At 41.6% G+C, this 18,303-nt stretch overlaps 1 protein-coding gene across 2 annotated transcripts; it reads left to right on the top strand.

Annotated features, from left to right (window-relative positions):
• Window positions 1–1,176: 1,176 nt before the first annotated feature.
• NFIL3 (nuclear factor, interleukin 3 regulated) lies at window positions 1,177–14,673 on the top strand. Of its 2 annotated transcripts, none has more exons than XM_042823007.1 (2): window positions 1,177–1,274; window positions 10,730–14,673. In XM_042823007.1, exon 2 carries the CDS (start codon window positions 10,928–10,930, stop codon window positions 12,299–12,301), a length of 1,374 nt encoding a protein of 457 aa, XP_042678941.1. In that variant the 5' UTR covers window positions 1,177–1,274; window positions 10,730–10,927; the 3' UTR covers window positions 12,302–14,673. The 2 variants fall into 2 exon arrangements, with proteins under 2 accessions (XP_042678941.1, XP_042678942.1); XM_042823008.1 differs by lacking the exon at window positions 1,177–1,274 and adding an exon at window positions 2,426–2,676.
• The last annotated feature ends 3,630 nt before the right edge of the window (window positions 14,674–18,303 follow it).

The following is an 18,303-nucleotide window of genomic DNA, read 5'->3' as shown; positions in this document are numbered from 1 at the left end:
GCAATCAGGGAAGGGGAGAGAGTCAATGCCAGCAGAGGTTATTAGACGCTCACAATAAATGTTCTGGGGAGATAGATACAGATAGATACAGATGAATTCGAGGAACTTGGATTTATTGCAGAGGGATGATATGGGTGAGTATGATAAAAGATCAGGGCCAAGATAAACCAAAAAGCATTCTCCTAAACTCTGCTGGTTTCTGAATTTGCCTTCTGTGAGAACGGCTTTGATCCAAAGAATAATCTCTGCAGACACACCAGCACATGATAACAGAATAACATAACACGTTTGTATTTTTGGTGTGAGTGGTTCATGAAATGAAGTAAGCCATCCTTCCCATTTCGGAACTAGGATTTAATAAACGATTTGTTCTATCTCTGTCGTGGATGCATGTGAGAGAACACTGAGGGTCACCGCACTGCACTGACGTTCGGGCGAGGCCGGGCTATAGCTCATTCCTGCTCTGCGGAAAGGACGGCCGCGTCCCGTGTGGGGCTGCACAGCGCCGTGTCCCGCTTCCCCCTTTGCCACTTTCGTGAGCGGGAGAGCCGTACCGCGCGGCGGGGCAGTGGCATTAGGCAGGGCGCGGGTTGCACGGCTCGGGGACTGCCGCTGTTAGCGACACGGCCGCGCCGCTGCCCATACAACGTACCATCTCGTTACGCTATACAAGACGGAAAGACGACCTGCCATTCCCTGCCCGGACAACCGCCTGCACCCCGACCCCTGCACCAGCGGCCGAGCCTCTCGCCGAAGAACACGAACTCCTCAGGAAACCCCCCCATAGCCTCTGCCGCAGCCCGACCGCCAGACCCATCGCAGGGGCGGAGCCGCGGGCCTAGCGCCCCCCCGATCGCCGCACGCCTGGTTACGTAAGTGCCAGTACTCGTCGCACCACCCCCAATCCCGCCGGCCGTTATGCAATCGCCAGCACACAGACCTACTGTACCACGCCCCCCACCCTTGCTCCGCCTCGCCCCGCCTCCGCCCGCCTTCATTGGCCGTCTCTCGGAGGCGCCAGTTGCCGATTGGGGCGCGGCGGCCGCCAGTCACGGTGCGGCGCGGCTGGCATGCGGGCTGCGCGCTCCGTGCCGCGCAACTCTGACCTACTAACACACATCCCTCCGCGCCGCCGTGGCCGCTGCACGCTCTCGCTCGTCTCGCGTACGGGCAAGCGGGGCGACGCTGCCAGGGGCACGGCACGACGCGGCACAGCGCAGCGTTCTCGCCTCGCTTCGCTCGCCGGATGGTTGGCGCCCCGCCGAACACTCAAGGTAGGAAGGCGCGGCGGGTACAGTCGTGCGCGGGGTGAGGCGTTGCGTTGCTTTGCGACTGGCGGCGCCCTCCCGCGACCGCGCGTCGCCCGGGTCCGTGGCGGCCGTTACATAACGCACTTCACGCCGACGGCCGCCGCCGAACGCTGCGCTGCGAGTTCCAGCGCTGCGCCCCCCGCGTCCTCGGGGTCGGCCTTCCGTGCCCGGAGCAGGACGTGCCGCTGGGCGGGGTGCGGGCGGGATGCCGCGGCGCGGGCGGCTCCGTCAGCGCTGTCGCAGTATTGCCGGCGCCGCGGGACGGACCGCACCGTAGTTCCTGGAAATGTGGCATTATGTAACGCGGGGCCGCTGGCGGCAGGCCGGGCGCGGCGGGGGATCCGCCTCGCTACGGAGCTACCGGGGCTGCCGCCCCGTGTCCGTCGCAGGGTCCGCCCCTGTACGTTTAGTCCCCGCGGTCTGGCAGCGGTACTCGACGCGCTTTCGCGTCCCGGCTGCGAGCCTCGCGCCCGCGGAGCCGCTCCGGTCGGGCGGTACTGGCGGAGGCGCTCCGCCGGTCGCCCCCGTGCCCCGGTTTCGGCTCTCGGCCCCCGTTCCTCGAAAAAGAGACCGTCTCTGTGAGAAGGGCCGTGCCGCGAAGCTGTCACCGCGCCGAGCGGCAGCGGGACGGCGCCCCACGGCCGGCGGCGCAGCGCGGCCCGGCCCCGCCCCACGGTGCACAAGTAGGTCAGTATGACAGCCTCAGCCGCGGCGGGCAGCGCGGCCGCCGGGGGCGCCGCCGCCCCGGTCCCGCTCCCCGTGAGGCCGCCGCGTCCCTTATCCGCGAGGCCGTTGGCGGACGTTGGCTGCGGCCTGGCGGAGGCCGGCAGGCGCCCCGCGGCAGCGGGTGAGGGCTGGGGGCGCTGCCGCTTCCCCTACCCCGCAGCCCTTTGTTCTGGGCCGAAGCGGGCGGGGGGCGGCGGCGGCGGCGCGGGACCGCGCGGAGGGAGCGAGCCGGGCCGGGCCGCCTTTGTGGCCCCCGCGTCTCGCAGCGTGGCTGCGAAACCGCCGGGCGGCACGGCCCAGAGCTCGTCGTGTCCGGGCTGCAGCAGCAGACAAAGGGCCCGTGCTCTGCGGAGCACAGTGCCTGCGGGCGAGGCGCAGCCCCATCGCCATGCCCATGTTTTCGGCGTTCTCCTTACGTAACAGGCGAGTCAAAAATGGCTATTGCCCAATGGTGCTGTTTTGCCAAGTCACTTCGGTACTCCGTGGCACAGCGCTGCGCTGGGGTCAGGCAGTGCTTCGTGCTTTCCGGGAGCAACCCTGCGAGCGCTGCCTTAAGCGTTTGGCAGTTTTTACGTGTGTCCGTAAAGATCCTCCAACCAGAGAGAACCAGAATCACTCTTTGTGACCAGGACCTCTAAAGGTAATGTTAGCTCTGCAAACGCTTGCCCTGTGTTTCATAGTATTTGCTGTAGATAGCAACAGTGAAGTATTCGAAAGTATTCAAAAAGTGCAGTAGTGTCAATAATATACAAACTTTTTTGTCGCTTGCTGCTTGGCTGTGGGGGTCAAGTTCAGCTCCGATGGTGAACCCCTGGAGTTCTGTTAAGAGCAGCAAGCAACCTGATTTTTCCTTGTTCTTGTGAGTTGAATGGTTGTTCTCAGCTGCATTGTGCTCACTCCTGTATGCGTAACCTACTTTGAGTCATTTTTTCCCTCGGTAATTAATTCAATCCAGGGGGCAGTTTAAAACAATGCTGCATGCATCACTTTTACACTCCTTGTTCAATCAAAATGTTGATTTTGATAAGAAATGTGAATGAATAAGGATTGGGGCTGTGACCTACAGACCCAGTTTAAGCCAACAGCTTGAGGATTGCTGAATAAAAGATCCTCAATATCACTGAATTGAAGATAATACTTCAAACACTCTCATGTTATAGACATATTTCTGTGACTGTTGAAGTACTAAATCTCTTTACAACAGTCTACTTTCCATTTTTTTTTTTCTATTTTTGACTCATTCGGTAGGAGACTCTTATCCTTATTTATCCAGCTTTGAGGATTTGACTTTGGAGCTTCATGTTTCTGCTGGTGGTTTGTTTTGTTTTGTTTTGTTTTTGTTCTTGTTTTTTTTTTTTTTTGTTTGTTTTTTGTAAAAAGAACAGATCTGGAAGGTGTCAAAAACCTTACAACCTTCCCATGAGCAATATGAACTTACTTGACCCTCCACATCTAATCTTTTCTTAAGGAATAATGGTGTTTCTTATGTTTGAGCTGAAGTTCGTTAAATGTGCAGACGTTGACTACGGCAATGCAAGTAGTACACATTCCACAAAAGATACCAGTGCCATGCTGTTTTTTTTTTTTTTAAATCTTTATTGTGAAATAAAAATCAGAAATGAAACTTTAGCTCATTTTAAATTGACTTATTTTAGCAGATAGTTATGCAAACTATGTTTATGCAATAGGTTTTTTTTCCAGACAGTAATCTTCCTGTTATAACATCACTATGATGCAATAACGTGAACAATAAAATTCTCTGTTTGTGTCTTATTACACACTGTTAAGCAATGCATCTGAGTCATCAGCTTAATTGACTCTTCTAGGTGACCTTGCCATGATCATTACAGCCAGTTATGAGATACAAATGTGCTTAGGATATGTAATATAAAAAATATGCAAATAGATGGCCAATTGCTACAGTGTGCTCTAAGACGAAATGTCAGATGATTTCAGTTACAGTATTTTACAGCATATGGAGAAAAAAAAATTGTATTTGTAAGTTAGGGTTTGTAACTGTCTAATACCAATAACAAGCATGACTGTCAAAAATAGGATTGCATAACCAAGGATATACTTGGGCTTGATTCAGAATGTGATGGAGGCAACGTTCTTAAAAACTTCTTGTATTGAGAGGTAGATCTGAAATGAATTATGATTGTCCTCCTTAGGAATCCTGTTGTTTTCTTTTCTCATTAGTCAACTTAGAATTGAATTTCATATTTTGAGGCTGAATCTGGTAACAGATAACACACAAACCTGTTCTATAGAAAGGCTCATTTAAGAACTTTTTTCATTTTTTGAGTTGTTCCATCTTAGTGTAATTTTCAATTTTGTCCTAATGTACTTGAATAGTTACAAGTTTAACCAGTTTGTGCCACAGAGATAGGTTAACTGCAGGGAAGCATGTGTCAGTGCAGCAAGAACTTCTCTAGGGAGTGGTGCATAACTGAAAAGAGCTTGATGCAGGTGGTGGTGCTCTTCAAATCTGGCCTGTTGTGGCACCGGAGCTCTGAAGGTTGCTATTTCTCTGTTCCATTTGCAGTAAGTGGTAGTCAGCATTTTACAGATTGTGTTTATTTCATGTTTGCACTTTGGTTATATGGTGTGATACATGTTTAGAGTACCTACTGGGATTAATTGACGTAATTCTGCTGCTTTTAAGTAGCGCTATATAAATTTAGGTCAGCCAAAGGTCTGACCCATGCTTGGTGTTTTAAGAACACAGTTCAGTTGAAAAGAGCCATTTATTGCCAGAATAATTAACAAGTGATTTTATATTTTTTAATGGTCCTTGATTAGGAGAACATAGTTCTTATTCCCAGAGCACTGTTACTATTAAGTGATTGCTTTGCACAGTGTAGTTTTTCCTACATCACATAGCTGTTGAAATGAGAAGTGTACTGTTACTTCAGTTCCTGCTGTTTCTATTGGGATTTTAGTGAAATTTTGGGAAGTAACGTGATAGTTAAATAAAGTGACATGATTTATGTACACATATACATACCATATAGTATGTAAGTATAATTAAATATTTACATGATTAGTACTGCATTTCTCAGTTTTGATGTTTCTCCTGACACTGAATACCGTTCTCAGTTCCCCCCCCCCACCCTATCCCTGCTTAAACCAGAGCAGGTAGTTTGGGGAAAAAAAGTTAAGCAGGTGTGGTACAACTGTACAGTTTTTCTAAGAATATGAGTCAGATTAGCGCCTATTAACCTTGATTGACCTTTCTGACAAACTGCTACCTTTTAACATATGATTAGTCCCTCCAAAATAGTCATTTTTATTTGCGCAGTTTGTGTGATTTACCTTTGCAAAGCAAGCTCTGTCTGAATGAATGAGTTTGTAATTATTAAGATAAACAGCAGCTTAAATAGTTATTGTAAAACAAAAAATCTCTTGTAAAAAAAAAAATTACGTATGACAATGACTTTATGGGTACAGATTGGAGGTGGGTAATACAAAAATGCATTACTGTTTTGATTCTAGTTATGAGCTTAGTCATCTTTTAAAGATGTGATTGAAAAATATCATAATAAAGGAATGATTCTTGGTGTTTCCATGAAATACATTATTTAGACATGTACCGTTACTTTCAATGAGCAAATCAACGTTTTAGCAAAAAATAGGTCATCTTGTACAAAGCTATCATCATCAGTGCTCCACTGACCTAATTACATGTTGATCCTGGAACCGTAAGCTCTTAAGATGTCCATGAAGTTGTAAGAAAAGGGAGCTCTGTGTGGGAGCAGTAGTCCTGTATTGCACCTTGCTGTTGTGATGGATTCATGGTCTATATATGAATGTAGCTATGTAATAGCAATAATTGATGATAACATCCATATTTCTAGTGCTCTTCCCTTCTGTGATGTTGGGTAACTTGTCTGTTACAGCATAAATTGTGTTTACCTTTTTTTTTCTAGAAAGCTTGAACTTGATTTGTTCTAAATTGCCTGGACCCTCTTGCCCAGTAAGTCATCCTAGGGACAGGATCGGTCACTATTCCAGTGGAGGCAGCATTAAAGCTTTTCTTAAATAGGAACATAGTTTTACAGACAAGACAAGGTGTCTTGTCTCCCAGTGGGTTGTCTCCAATTTCATTGGAGATTGGAATTGGATTTGGGGGTCATGTCTTCAGCTGGAGAGTATTTCCAAATTATTCTGAACTCCACAGATGTAGAGAAACCTGTGGCTTAGTTTTTGTCTGGGAAAACCAGTAGCTGTAGAGTGGCTCACAGTAGAGGTTGAGTAGCTCCAAAGTGTTTAAGCAGTGTTACAATGTGTTCACTACTAAAACTTAGGAACACAGCTTTGTCTCCTGTGTGAGCAATGTGGATGATCATCTTTCTCTACCATATAAAAGTCTTTAGATAGTTAGCAAATGTTTGTAAAACATTTGGGAGATGACAGTATGAAGTGTGTTCTTCAGTTTTTCAAAGTTTAGAATACAATCTGGCATTTTACTACTTGTGAGTGGGTTCTGTAGTAGCTTTTCTGATGTGTAGACATGTTTTCAAAATAAATAACCTGTGACAGAATGACAGCAGTATAGCTTACAAAACCTATGCAAAACTTGGGAAACAGCAACTAAAAGCATGCACATGCATTTATTAGTGAGCTTTTAATGTATTTCTGCACTTCGCAGGATTGTGAGATGCATTTGGCCACACAAAAGTGAAGTTTGTTTGACAGCAATCAATTATTAGAAATAGTATTTAATTTTGCTTGATAAGTCTATCAGAAGAATATAATTAGTTTTCTTATTCCAGGATCTGTTTTGAAATACATCCTTGGAGAGAACATGGATTATTTTGATAAATACAAATAATATTTTGATAAAAACGGGTAAGTTACCTCACAGAGTAACACACAGTAACTGTGTGTTACTTACATATATGTGTGGAGGCCCATGTACATTCTCAGGAGCAGAACTGACTTGTGTAATTAGATTACATGAAACAGAGAAGCCAGATTGTGAACCTGTCCTACAACCTTTTGAAATATTTCAGATACTACAATGTGAATCCAGGAATCCCTAGGATCAGATCCTTAATGTATTGTTTTGACTCAATCAGATCACTTAATTAATGCACAGATCTCAAGAAATACTTTTCTTGATTTCTGTATGCATAATTTTTTGCTTCAGTACAATGAGTTCTGTAAAAGTGTCTCATTAATGCTTGGAACTGGGATTGTATCCTGCTTCTATTCAAGCCAATGGCGTAATTGCTGTGGGAGCAAGACTGGGTCTGTAGTTAATAGGGTTGAGTGTTTCTGCATTGTTGAATTGGCTCTCAATGTCATTAACATCAACCAAGTAAAGAAAAATAATTCAACGGTGACTAATGTAAGGCAGTGTTAAATGTTGGTTTTGTAATACTTTATGAGGGAGTGATAAAACAATTGAAAAATTAATCCTAAGGGAAAATATTGGAATTTGAAGTATTGTCAGAGGAATAATTACAGCTCATTAATTCATGTATAAATTCTGTGTTTTCCAGTGGAATAGTAAAACGCAAGTGAAATGAGATGGCAGTTTTTATTGAAGGTGTTTCGCCATTGTCATCAGATGGAATTTACTTTGTTTACAGACTTAGTATTGGTCTGATCCACATGGAGATGTATTAAAAAAACCAAACTCTTACTCCTGCTTGGAGTAAGCTTGCTGCTTGCTAAAGCAGCAAGTCCAGTTATTGTGATATAAGAGCTCAAGTAAAAGGTGGAAAGCACTGAACAGAGATTTGCAGTAGTTTTGCAAGTTCACAGAAGTAATGGCATTAGAAAGAAATACATAAAAAGCAACTCAGTATGACTGCCAGTGGTTACACTTCTGTCTTTCACAACCTTACTGATGGACTCTGGCTGGCTTGTATCTGATGGATACAAACTCTGCGTGCTTTTAGGTTTTAAGTGCAGCTCAGTGCCAGCATTGAGATTGTTTGAGCGTGCAGTTGAATTTTTACTGATACGCAAACAGTATTACTGGCAAAGTGTGTCATTAGTCTACGTTCATTTGGAATAACAGCAAACTTTCTGCTAATTATTTTTATCCATTGTTTTCAGTTCTTGTATTTTCCCCAGTTGTGAATAGTGTTGGATAAACTTTGAGCTGGAAACTACACAGCCATGGTTCTTATCTTAGGGTAGTCATGTTTAAGACTTTTACAGGGTGGAAATGCAAGATTGGAGTGTAAGAGGGGGGAAAAAAACACGTTTGTGTTGAAAGATGTGTAGCATCACTCTTCCAGAAATAAGGATAAACCCTCGGTTTTATAAGTACTTCCTTGCCACTGCTACTGTTTCAAGTAAGTGTAGATGTTCCAGGGTATCTTGAATTTGTGTTCTATGCATAGAAAATAATGGAATATGCACATTAATATCCCTTTCCTGAGAGAATAAGTGTTACTTGGCTTCGAGTTTAGCTCTCAAGTATTGTGAAATTCAGTCAGTTTCCTGCATTGGTAAGGCCTTGAAATTCCACAGTAGTAATTTTTAACACTTTTAGCCTTAATAAAAGTTGATTGAGTTTCATATTAAGAGACAGGTGATGATTTCTTAGGTACTCAGTATATGTTAAACTGCATGTACTTCTGTGTCGTAGAAGGTGGATGCATTCCCAAAGAAGCCTGTACGTTGTTAATAGCACAGGTGAATAAGACTGAGTAAAGATGAGTATGGATCAGTAGCTGTGCGTTCCCAGTGCTGTGAGATAATGAAATTAAATCTCAGTATTTTTCTCCATGTTTTGTAAAGCCACCTTACACAGTATGAATATTTTACAAGAAATTCTGGTGATCTGTCTTACTTCTACTTTTTAAAGTCCATGCATTATATATGTATATATACAAAATAAGTTACAGAACATAGCACATTCATGTTTTATATATGTATATATGTGTGTGTGTGTGTGTATATATAATATATATATATATAAACGATAGCAACATTTTATATAAAACAGATGTTGCTATGTTGTGGAGCTCTTTTTTTTTTAAAAAAAAACCTGATCCAGCTGCTATTTAACTTGACAGAAATTTCCTTTTGACACCAGTTAAAAGTTTGGATCAGGATCTAACTATGTAATTACTTTCTGTTTTACAAATACAGAAATTCATGTTGCTGCTCTTGCACTGAAGCGTTAGACAATGTCTTTGATGTGGCTGGCTTCTAACTCTATTTTCCATTAAGTCTGTATTATTGAAAACAAATACTTACATGTCAGTAATTAACTATGGATTTTAGTAAATTGTACTTAGCTGTTCTATTAAATGTGCTGATTTTTTGTGACAGAAGAATTGTCATGGTTTAATGGAACAGAACTCAGCCTGAAACCTGAATCTTTATGACCCTGCTTTATTGTTATTACATCATTCACTTCTCTTTGCTTTCTGGAAAAGAAAAACTGGCAGAATAAGATTTATTAATTCTTCTGTGACTTTCCAAACTGATAATATTTAAATTAGTATCAATAGCAATTGTAAAAACATTTCCGATAAGTAGTGATACTAATTTCAAGTAGCTTATCTGTTATTGTACAGGCAAGAATCAGTGCTGATGCAGTAGTGAGTGCTATAAAAACTATTTGGATGCTATATTCATTTTACCAGGAATGTGACTGACTGGAAAATGAGATAGTGAGAAGCTGTATCTCAGGTCAAGATCTAATGATGAAGTATTTTTTGCTTTAAGAGGGACTTAATGACTTTTTTTAAATTTAAGTGCTGAGTTCGTTTTTAATGATCAAAGTGTCTTAAGCTAAATGTTATCTAGTTTTCTTTGCTAGTGGCAAGACTTTTACATCTAAACTTTTACTTCACTGTAAACGCTGCTTTTCAAGGATGTGCATGCCTCAGTAGTATTAAACATTACTTTGGTATAACAAAACTACTTATCAAGTTATGTTAATGTTTATTCTCTAATGTATTTTTCAACACTGGCTTAAGTGTTTTCTTTGTAAGAGGTAAGAAAAAAATTACCTAATGCATTTTCTTCATCAGATTTTTTTTTAACAGGCAGATGTCAGAATTTTGTTTACTTGTTTGAGTCAGTATGATTGATTTTAAAAAAAAAAAAAAAAAAAAGCATGTTAAAACCCCATGTATGTGAATAAACATTTGTATTTAGGTATGTATATCTGTTTATATTTTTAACAGGGTACAAAACCAATCATTACATCTTTAATAGCTTCAATGGATAGTGCTGTGATTTTAAGACAATAGAAAGCACTCCAGTATCTCTAAATCAATTTATTTTTTAATCCATGAAGAACTCGCATGCAGAGCATTTCTAAGTCAGGTACCACAACTGTCTTCAGAAGAGATATTTTAATGTAGAGGAACAGGATACGTTCCAGTGCTGCTCATGAATGTGCCTAGTGTCTTCCAGTGTTAAGTAGTAAAGGTTGAAGTTGGTCAGTGATACTACAAAGCGTTCTATCATTACGTTATAGTAGCACCAAAACCCACTTTTAAAATTGATTTTATTTCTTCCTCTTTGGATCACATTGTATTTGCTTTGGAAGCAAATCTGCTACCTAGGTAGAGTGCAGAGTATTAGTTGCTTCAGCATTGATCCTCCTTCAGGCAACAGCAGGTTTAACAAACCTAGTGCTACTGTTTTTAAAGTTACTTTTGCATTCCTCAAACAAGTGGTTTCTAAATAGTAATCAACTTCTCTGCTTTTTCCAGGTTCTTTTTTTTTCCCCAGAAGATTCCTGTTTGTTCTACCAAAAAATTGGATCCGGGCGCTTTTGTTTGAAACTATGAAACAAACAGAAGAATGTGTGTGGATTTAAAACTGTTGTATTTAACAAGTTGTGGAGTGAGAAGTACTGGAGAAATAGCTTGCTGTATTGCTCACTGTAGATCTACTACAAATTGTTTCTGATGCAGCTGAGAAAAATGCAGACCCTTAAAAAGGAACACGGACCTGTTGACACAAGTAGCAATGTGGACAAAATCATGGTACTTAAATCTACTTTAGCAGAAGTGTCTGAAGAGTTGTCTACAAATGAAGATATACTACTTACTGAAGCAAGTAGTGGAAAAAGCAAATCTTCAGCTTGTCGAAGGAAGCGAGAATTCATTCCGGATGAAAAGAAAGATGCTATGTACTGGGAGAAAAGGCGGAAAAATAATGAGGCTGCCAAAAGGTCTCGTGAAAAACGACGACTGAATGACCTTGTCTTAGAGAACAAACTAATTGCACTGGGAGAGGAGAATGCCACTTTGAAGGCGGAGCTGCTTTCGTTGAAGCTAAAGTTTGGTTTAATTAGTTCTGCAGCCTATGCCCAAGAGATACAGAAACTCAGTAGCTCAACAACTGTGTATTTCCAAGACTATCAAAGTTCCAAACCAAACATTAACTCATTTGTAGATGAACATGAGCCATCTGTAGTTGGTAGCAGTTGTATTTCTGTCATTAAGCATTCTCCTCAAAGCTCTATGTCAGATATGTCTGAAACGTCATCAGTAGAGCATGCTCAAGCAAGTTGTATACAAAGCAACTGCAGAAGTCCTGAAAATAAGTTCCAGATTATAAAACAGGAGCCTATGGAATTGGAGAGAGAGCCAAGAGATGACAGAGGTTCATACAAAGCATCCATATATCCAAACTACATGGGAACTACCTTCAACATGTACTCACATTCTCCTCCTCTCTTGCAAGTTAATAGGTCCTCCAGTAATTCCCCTAGAACTTCAGAAACTGATGATGGAGTTGTAGGAAAGTCATCTGATGGAGAAGATGAGCAGCAGGTTCCTAAGGGTCCAATCCATTCTCCAGTTGAACATAAAAATGTTCACGCAACAGTTAAAGTTCCAGAAGTGAATTCTTCTGCTTTGCCTCACAAGCTTCGAATTAAAGCCAAAGCCATGCAAGTTAAAGTGGAAGCAATGGATAATGACTATGATGCCACGCAGAAATTGTCATCGCCTATTGATATGTCCTCAAAAAGACATTTTGAGCTTGAAAAACATGGTGCACAGAACTTGGTGCATTCTTCTCACACTCCTTTCTCAGTTCAGGTGACAAATATCCAAGACTGGTCACTCAAACCAGAACTTTGGCATCAAAAAGAACTCAATGTAAAAATTCAGAATGGTTGCAAAACTGGAGTTGAAATAAAAGACAATGTCTACAATGTCTCGGAGTCTGAGAACCTGTATTTGAAGCAGGGCATAGCAAACTTATCTGCAGAGGTTGCTTCACTTAAAAGACTTATAACTACACAACAAATTTCTGCATCAGACTCTGGTTAGGTTACTACTGAGTAAAAGCTTGTTGTTTAAAAAGATGTCATTTGCAGTGGATAAATGTTTTGTATTATACTGAATTTTCACTGGACTTGTGATGTCATTTCACTGTAATGTTCACATAACATCTGATTGGTGTCTTTTCGTGCACAAGTTATTATGAAGACTAGGTTGTATTATGATCACTATGCCTTGTGTATAGTCAAGTAGCCTGTACAGAGGCTGATATAGTGAACTTTTCTTTTTGTTGTTCTACTATAAAGTGTGTAAGTTACCAGTTACAATAAAACATCGGTGACAAACACAGGACATGTACTCTAGTTGATTAAACTTGTAAATAAGTTGTTAATTAAAAAAAAAAATGGCTTTTTCTTACACTGTGCTCAACTTCACTTACATGTTTGGTTTTTACAGCTTAACTTAACCAAATTACAGTTTACAACATACGTAAACGTTCTGGCCACTTTTTTCTGTAACGATTTTTTTTTAGAGGAGAAGTGGATATTTATAAATGAAACAGTAACAGTTCATAGCCTTAGCCTTCTTTATATTATTTGTTAGTGTAAATTAACCAAAAATCACATGAAATCTAACCCATTAATTCTAAATGCAACAACTTTTTTTCACCTCCTTTCTCAAATGAGAATATTTTGAATGGTTTATTGTGACAAACAGTTTTTTTTTTTCAATATTATAATGATAATTTAGATTATATTAGCTATACTGTATTTGTGCATCTTTTAAGTTCTTCAAAGCCTTGCACTAATAAAATTGGATGCCACCATCTTTGTCAGACGGTTGTTTGTGTATGCAAGGAGTGCAGGCATGGAAAGGAATATGCACAGATGCTTTTACACAGCTTTGTCCCTCCTGCATTCCATGGTTCTTCTTGCAATGGAGCACAGGCTGTGTTCACGTGTAGGATAAGATTTCTGGATCTGTGGACTCTGTGCTCTATTAGGCAAATATCTGCACAGGGGGCAGGCATTAGCAGTAGCAGAATCATTAGAAGATCATTTGCTATTGTAGATCCATTGTGGGATATAATGCAAGAGTAAAGTGAAACTTGCCACCAATTTGGCTTCAGTTTCAATGTCTTAATTGAACTGGAATACCTTGGCTCAGTACAGGGCATTTTGCAATAATTTCTTATGTAAAATAGTACATGGAGAACTGTACAACTCTGATACTAACGTTTATGCAGATGAGTTTTTCTCTTGATGACTTTAGTGTTCTTCATCTTTGAGAAGAAATATTGAACCATGGACAGTAGAACTGCATTATACACCCTGTGTTTGGCTTTCCAAAGCCTTTACTTACAGATTAAAAGTAAGTTATAAATGCAACATAAATTTGTCAGAAGTGCTTTTCATGCTAATTCCACTTTCTGTTAAAGTACCAATAAATCAGACTAACAAATAAACACTTCCTGAAAAGGCTTTTTACTACTTGCCATGCTGTATAATAGAATCTTACCATAGACTTAAAATACTAATTAATAGTAGTGGTTTTTAAATTCATACTTGACTTGAGTGAGAGGAATTTTGTCAATTTTTTGGGGATATGAAAAGGAGACTTGAGTTACTCCTGATAGCTCTGAAGCTTGGTCCAGCAGTCAAGGCAATGGCAAAACTCTGATGTCAGCAAGGCCAGGATTTGGTGCTGTTATCTTAGAAGCTGATGATTCACAGCCATGTTCTGGGTGACCCTTGTCACAGACATCACTGATACTTTTTGAGTTTTTTTGAGCCTTCTAACTGCTGTGCTATATTTGCGGCATTCAGAGCTGATAAACTGTTATTCTTTTTTCATGCCTTAATAATACAATAGACCCCATAGTTGGGCTCTGTGTGTATTTGGTAATTAACATAGATGACATTTCAATGTTACTGAAAATAAGCTCAGGATTACTGCATGAAATGTAAAAATTTGCATTGAATGATGGGGATATGAAACATGAGGCAGTGGTTGCTACTGGCTCTTTGCTTGCTAAGTATCTTCTGTAAGCAACAACAAAATTCTTTAAGTATTTTGCATATTATTTATCACATGTAATGTGTTCAAAGAGAGGACTTAAAACTCTCAGTGTTGCCATCTGTGTAAGCCTAAATCTTGTTTTTTTTCCATTTCTTGTTACAGTTGTTTGTCATTATGGAAGAATGTTGTCCTCCTTCTAGCTCATTATATATTTTGTGTATCTGTTTTGTGCAATTAATACTTAACAGTAATGATGTAGTTAATTTGTTGAAGGATGTCATTGCAAGAAAGTTATAGCATGGAGCTTAGGAGCACAATCAGATGTTATTTATACACCCTTTATACCTTAGTGTTATGCTTCATTTGAAGAAACAAATAAATAATTTGTCTTTTGTTGAAAACCAGAACTAATAACAATACGGTTTTTTATTACATTCATTGCGTCAGTCCAGCACGAATTAGCAGGTGTTGTTTCTCCAGTTCTGCAGCTGATGACAGTTCTTATACTGAAGTTACTACTTCTGTGGCCAGAATTCAGAGCAGATTGCACTGACTGAAAGTAGAGCATGGGTGGTACATACAAAGCCAGACTCTTGGCTACAGTTTGTCTAGATAAATCTCATCTCAGGCAAGTGTGGTGTAGCTGGCCTACTCATGAAAGCTCTCATCATCTGCACCCATCGTCAGCCTGCTTTTCTTCAGCATGTGGCATCAAGGAAGAGCCGCACTGAGTGGGGGGAGGGAAAGAACACAGTGAGACCCTGGCCTCCAGCTTTCAGCTGGCACTTAGTATTACTGATGAGCAGAGGAGCTGAAGAATCAAGTGGCTCTGCACAACTGAGTCAGCCTCTAAGAAAGGAGTGTCTTTGGCTGATCTACTAATCACTCCATTGGAAGTCCGAAGGTTTGTTGGGGCATAAAATGGGCTTTACCTAAGTTGGATATGAAGTGGTATCACATCCTGTTAGGTTATAAAAGCTCTTTTAAACTTAGTGATTGGCTGAGAAAACATAAAAACATGCTGAAAGTGGAATCTTTCCCATGCAAACAAATTATTAGAAAGCTGAAAAATGACTGTAAAGTGTACCTTCACTTAGGAATATTAAAAAAAATGCATGCAAAATGGAAACTCTAGAGAATTATCAGTATGAATTACTTATTTTTGACAAACATAGGAACTAATCATGCTAGATAAGTTTGGCTAGTCCTGAATCTCGCCTGTGACAATAATACAAATGTCTTCATTGAAAGTTTTAAAAGCAAATGCTAAATAACTGTTGATTAACAAGTTTTTTTTAGTTAGCTTTTTTTCCTAGTAATATCAGCTGGTGGTTAATCAATACTGTCAGTTATGAGAGTCAGCTCCTCTGTTACATCTGCCTAATTTTATTTAAAAAAAACCAACAATATATTCTCATGTTCCACCTGCACCTATATTTTTATAGGTACAAAGATTAAATGTGGATGTACCCATACCTACATCAGTCCTATACACTGTGGTTTTCTGAATCTCTTGAATCTTCTGCCTTCATTAAAAGTAAGGCAGCTGGAGGCCATTGTGCAAATGAAAAACTATGATATTATCACCATCGTGGAAGTGTGGTGGGATGACTCACACGGCTGGAGTGCTGTGACTACCAACTTTTCAAAAAGGCAGGAAGGGCAGTGGTGTGGCCCTCTGTTAAGAAAAAATGTGAATGTCTGGAAAGTAATGATGATGATAGAGTTGAGAGCTTATGGGTCAGAATCAAGAGGAAGGCCAGTAAGACTGACATTATTCTGGGAGTCTGCTACAGGCCACCCAATCAGGGTGAAGAGGTGGGTGAGATACTTTAACAGACAGTTGAGTGAGGTCTCCCTTTGTTCTCTTGAGGAACCTCAACTTCCCAGACATCTGCTGGATTTATAATACAGCAGAAAGAGAACAGTCTTGGAGGTTCCTTGGAGTGTGTGGGGGATAACTTCCTGACACAGATGGTGAGGGAGCCAACAAAGGGAACCAAACTTCTGCACCTGTGGCTTGTTAACAGAGAAGATCTTGTTGGGGATGTAAATTCTGGAGGATGTCTGTGGCAAAGTGATCATTAAATGATACATTTTTAAATCCTTGTTAAAGCACAGAGAGGAGTCAGCAGAACTGCCACCTTGGACTTCTGGAAGACACACTTTGGTCTCTTTCAGACCATAGTTGAGAGAGTCCCTTGGGAGATAGTTCTAGAGGGCTTGGGAGCCCAGGAAGGCTGGGAATACTTGAAGGAAGTAATTCTAAAGGTGCAAGAGCTGATCATCTCCAAGTCATGAGAGGAGCTGATAGGGAAGGAGACTGGTCTGGCTGAACAGTGAGTTTTGGCTGGAATTCAGGAACAAAAGGAAGGTTTACATTCTTATGGTGTGGGGGCAAGCAGCTTGTGTGGACTACAAACATGCAGTGGAGCTTTGCAGGGAGAAAATTAGTAAGGCCAAAGTGCAACTGAACTTGATCACTGAGGTGAAAGGCAACAATAAATATTTCTATAAACATTAACAGCAAGAGGAAGGCTAGGGAGAATCTTGATCCCTTGTTGGATGCAGAGGGGAACACAATGACCAAGGATCAAGATAAGGCTGAGGTACTTCATAGAATCATAGAGTCATGGAATCATAGAATTGTTCAAGTTGGAAAAGACCTTTAAGATCATCAAGTCCAACCACAGCCTGACCATACTACCCTAACAACCCTCTGCTAACTCATGTCCCTGAGCACCACATCCAAAAGGTTTTTAAACACATCCACGGATGGTGACTCAACCATCTCTGTGGGGAGCCTATTCCAGTGCTTAACAACCCTTTCTGTAAAGAAGTTTTTCCTGATATCCAATCTAAACTTCCCCTGGTGCAACTTAAGGCCATTTCCCCTCGTTAGTGCCTTATTTGCCTCAGTCTTTAATAGTAAGATAGTTGTTCCCTGGTCACACAGCCCCTTGTGCTGGAAGAGAGGGGTGGGGAACAGAACGGGCCCAGCATTATCCATGATGACATGGTTTTGAACCTGCTCTGAAAGCTGGACACTCACAAGTGCATGGGGCCAGATGGATTGCACCCCAGAGTGCCGATGGAGTTAATGGTTGTGTTTGCCAAACCACTCTCCATCATCCTTTGACAGCCCTAACTAACTGGGAATGTCCCGGTGGACTAGAGGCTAGCAAGTGTGATACCAATCTTCAGAAATGGCCAGAAAGATGATCCTGGTATCTACAAACCTATCAGTCTCACCTTGGTGCCAGAGAAGGTCATGGAACGGATAATCTCAGAAGCCATCACTAATTAATTAAAAGTCAACCAGAGGATCAGGCCCAGTCAGTCAGCATGGATTTATGAATGGTAGATCAGGTTTGACAAACCTGATTTAGTCCTACGACAAAGTTACCAACTTATTGGATGAAGGTAAGGCTGTTGATGTGGTCTGTCTGGACTCCAATAAAGCTTCTGGCACTGTCCCCCACAGCATCCTTGTGGAGAAGCAGACTGACTTGTGCAGAAACTGACATGGTTTGGATGGGCGTATGCTCCGCTGGGTGAAACGCTGGACGGTGGGGCCCAAAGAACTGTGGTCAGTGGAATTAAATCCAGTTGGCGGCCAGTCATGAGTGCTGATCTCCAGAGCTCAGTACTAGGGTCACTCCTATTTAACATCTTTATCAATGATCTTGATGAGAAGATTTAATGCACTCTCAGTAAGTTTCAAGACAACACCAAGTTGGGAGGGAGTGTTGATCTTCCAGAGGGTAGAAAGGCACTAGAGAGGGACCTGGATAAACTGGATCGATGGGCCAAGGTAAACTGTAGGAGTTTCAATAGGGCCCAGTGTCACGTCCTGCATTTTGGTCAATACAAACCCGGCAACCTTACGGGCTTGGGGAGGAGTGGCTGGAAAGCTGCCTGATGGAAAGGGACTTTGGTGTACGGATGGACAGTCAGCTGAATATGAACCAGCAGTGTGCCCAGGTGGCCAAGAACGCCAATGGCATCCTGGCTTGTATCAGGAGTGGTGT

This window comes from Centrocercus urophasianus, unplaced genomic scaffold, assembly GCF_019232065.1.
Source record: "Centrocercus urophasianus isolate 14NV4802_14NV808 unplaced genomic scaffold, USGS_Curo_1.0 seq_21, whole genome shotgun sequence".
Taxonomy (NCBI): domain Eukaryota; kingdom Metazoa; phylum Chordata; class Aves; order Galliformes; family Phasianidae; genus Centrocercus; species Centrocercus urophasianus.
This window is presented reverse-complemented; position numbering and strand designations above follow the sequence as displayed.

Excerpts from the sequence above, each read along its gene's own strand:
- NFIL3 (XM_042823007.1), top strand. The coding sequence starts at position 10,928 with ATGCAGCTGAGAAAAATGCAGACCCTTAAAAAGGAACACGGACCTGTT.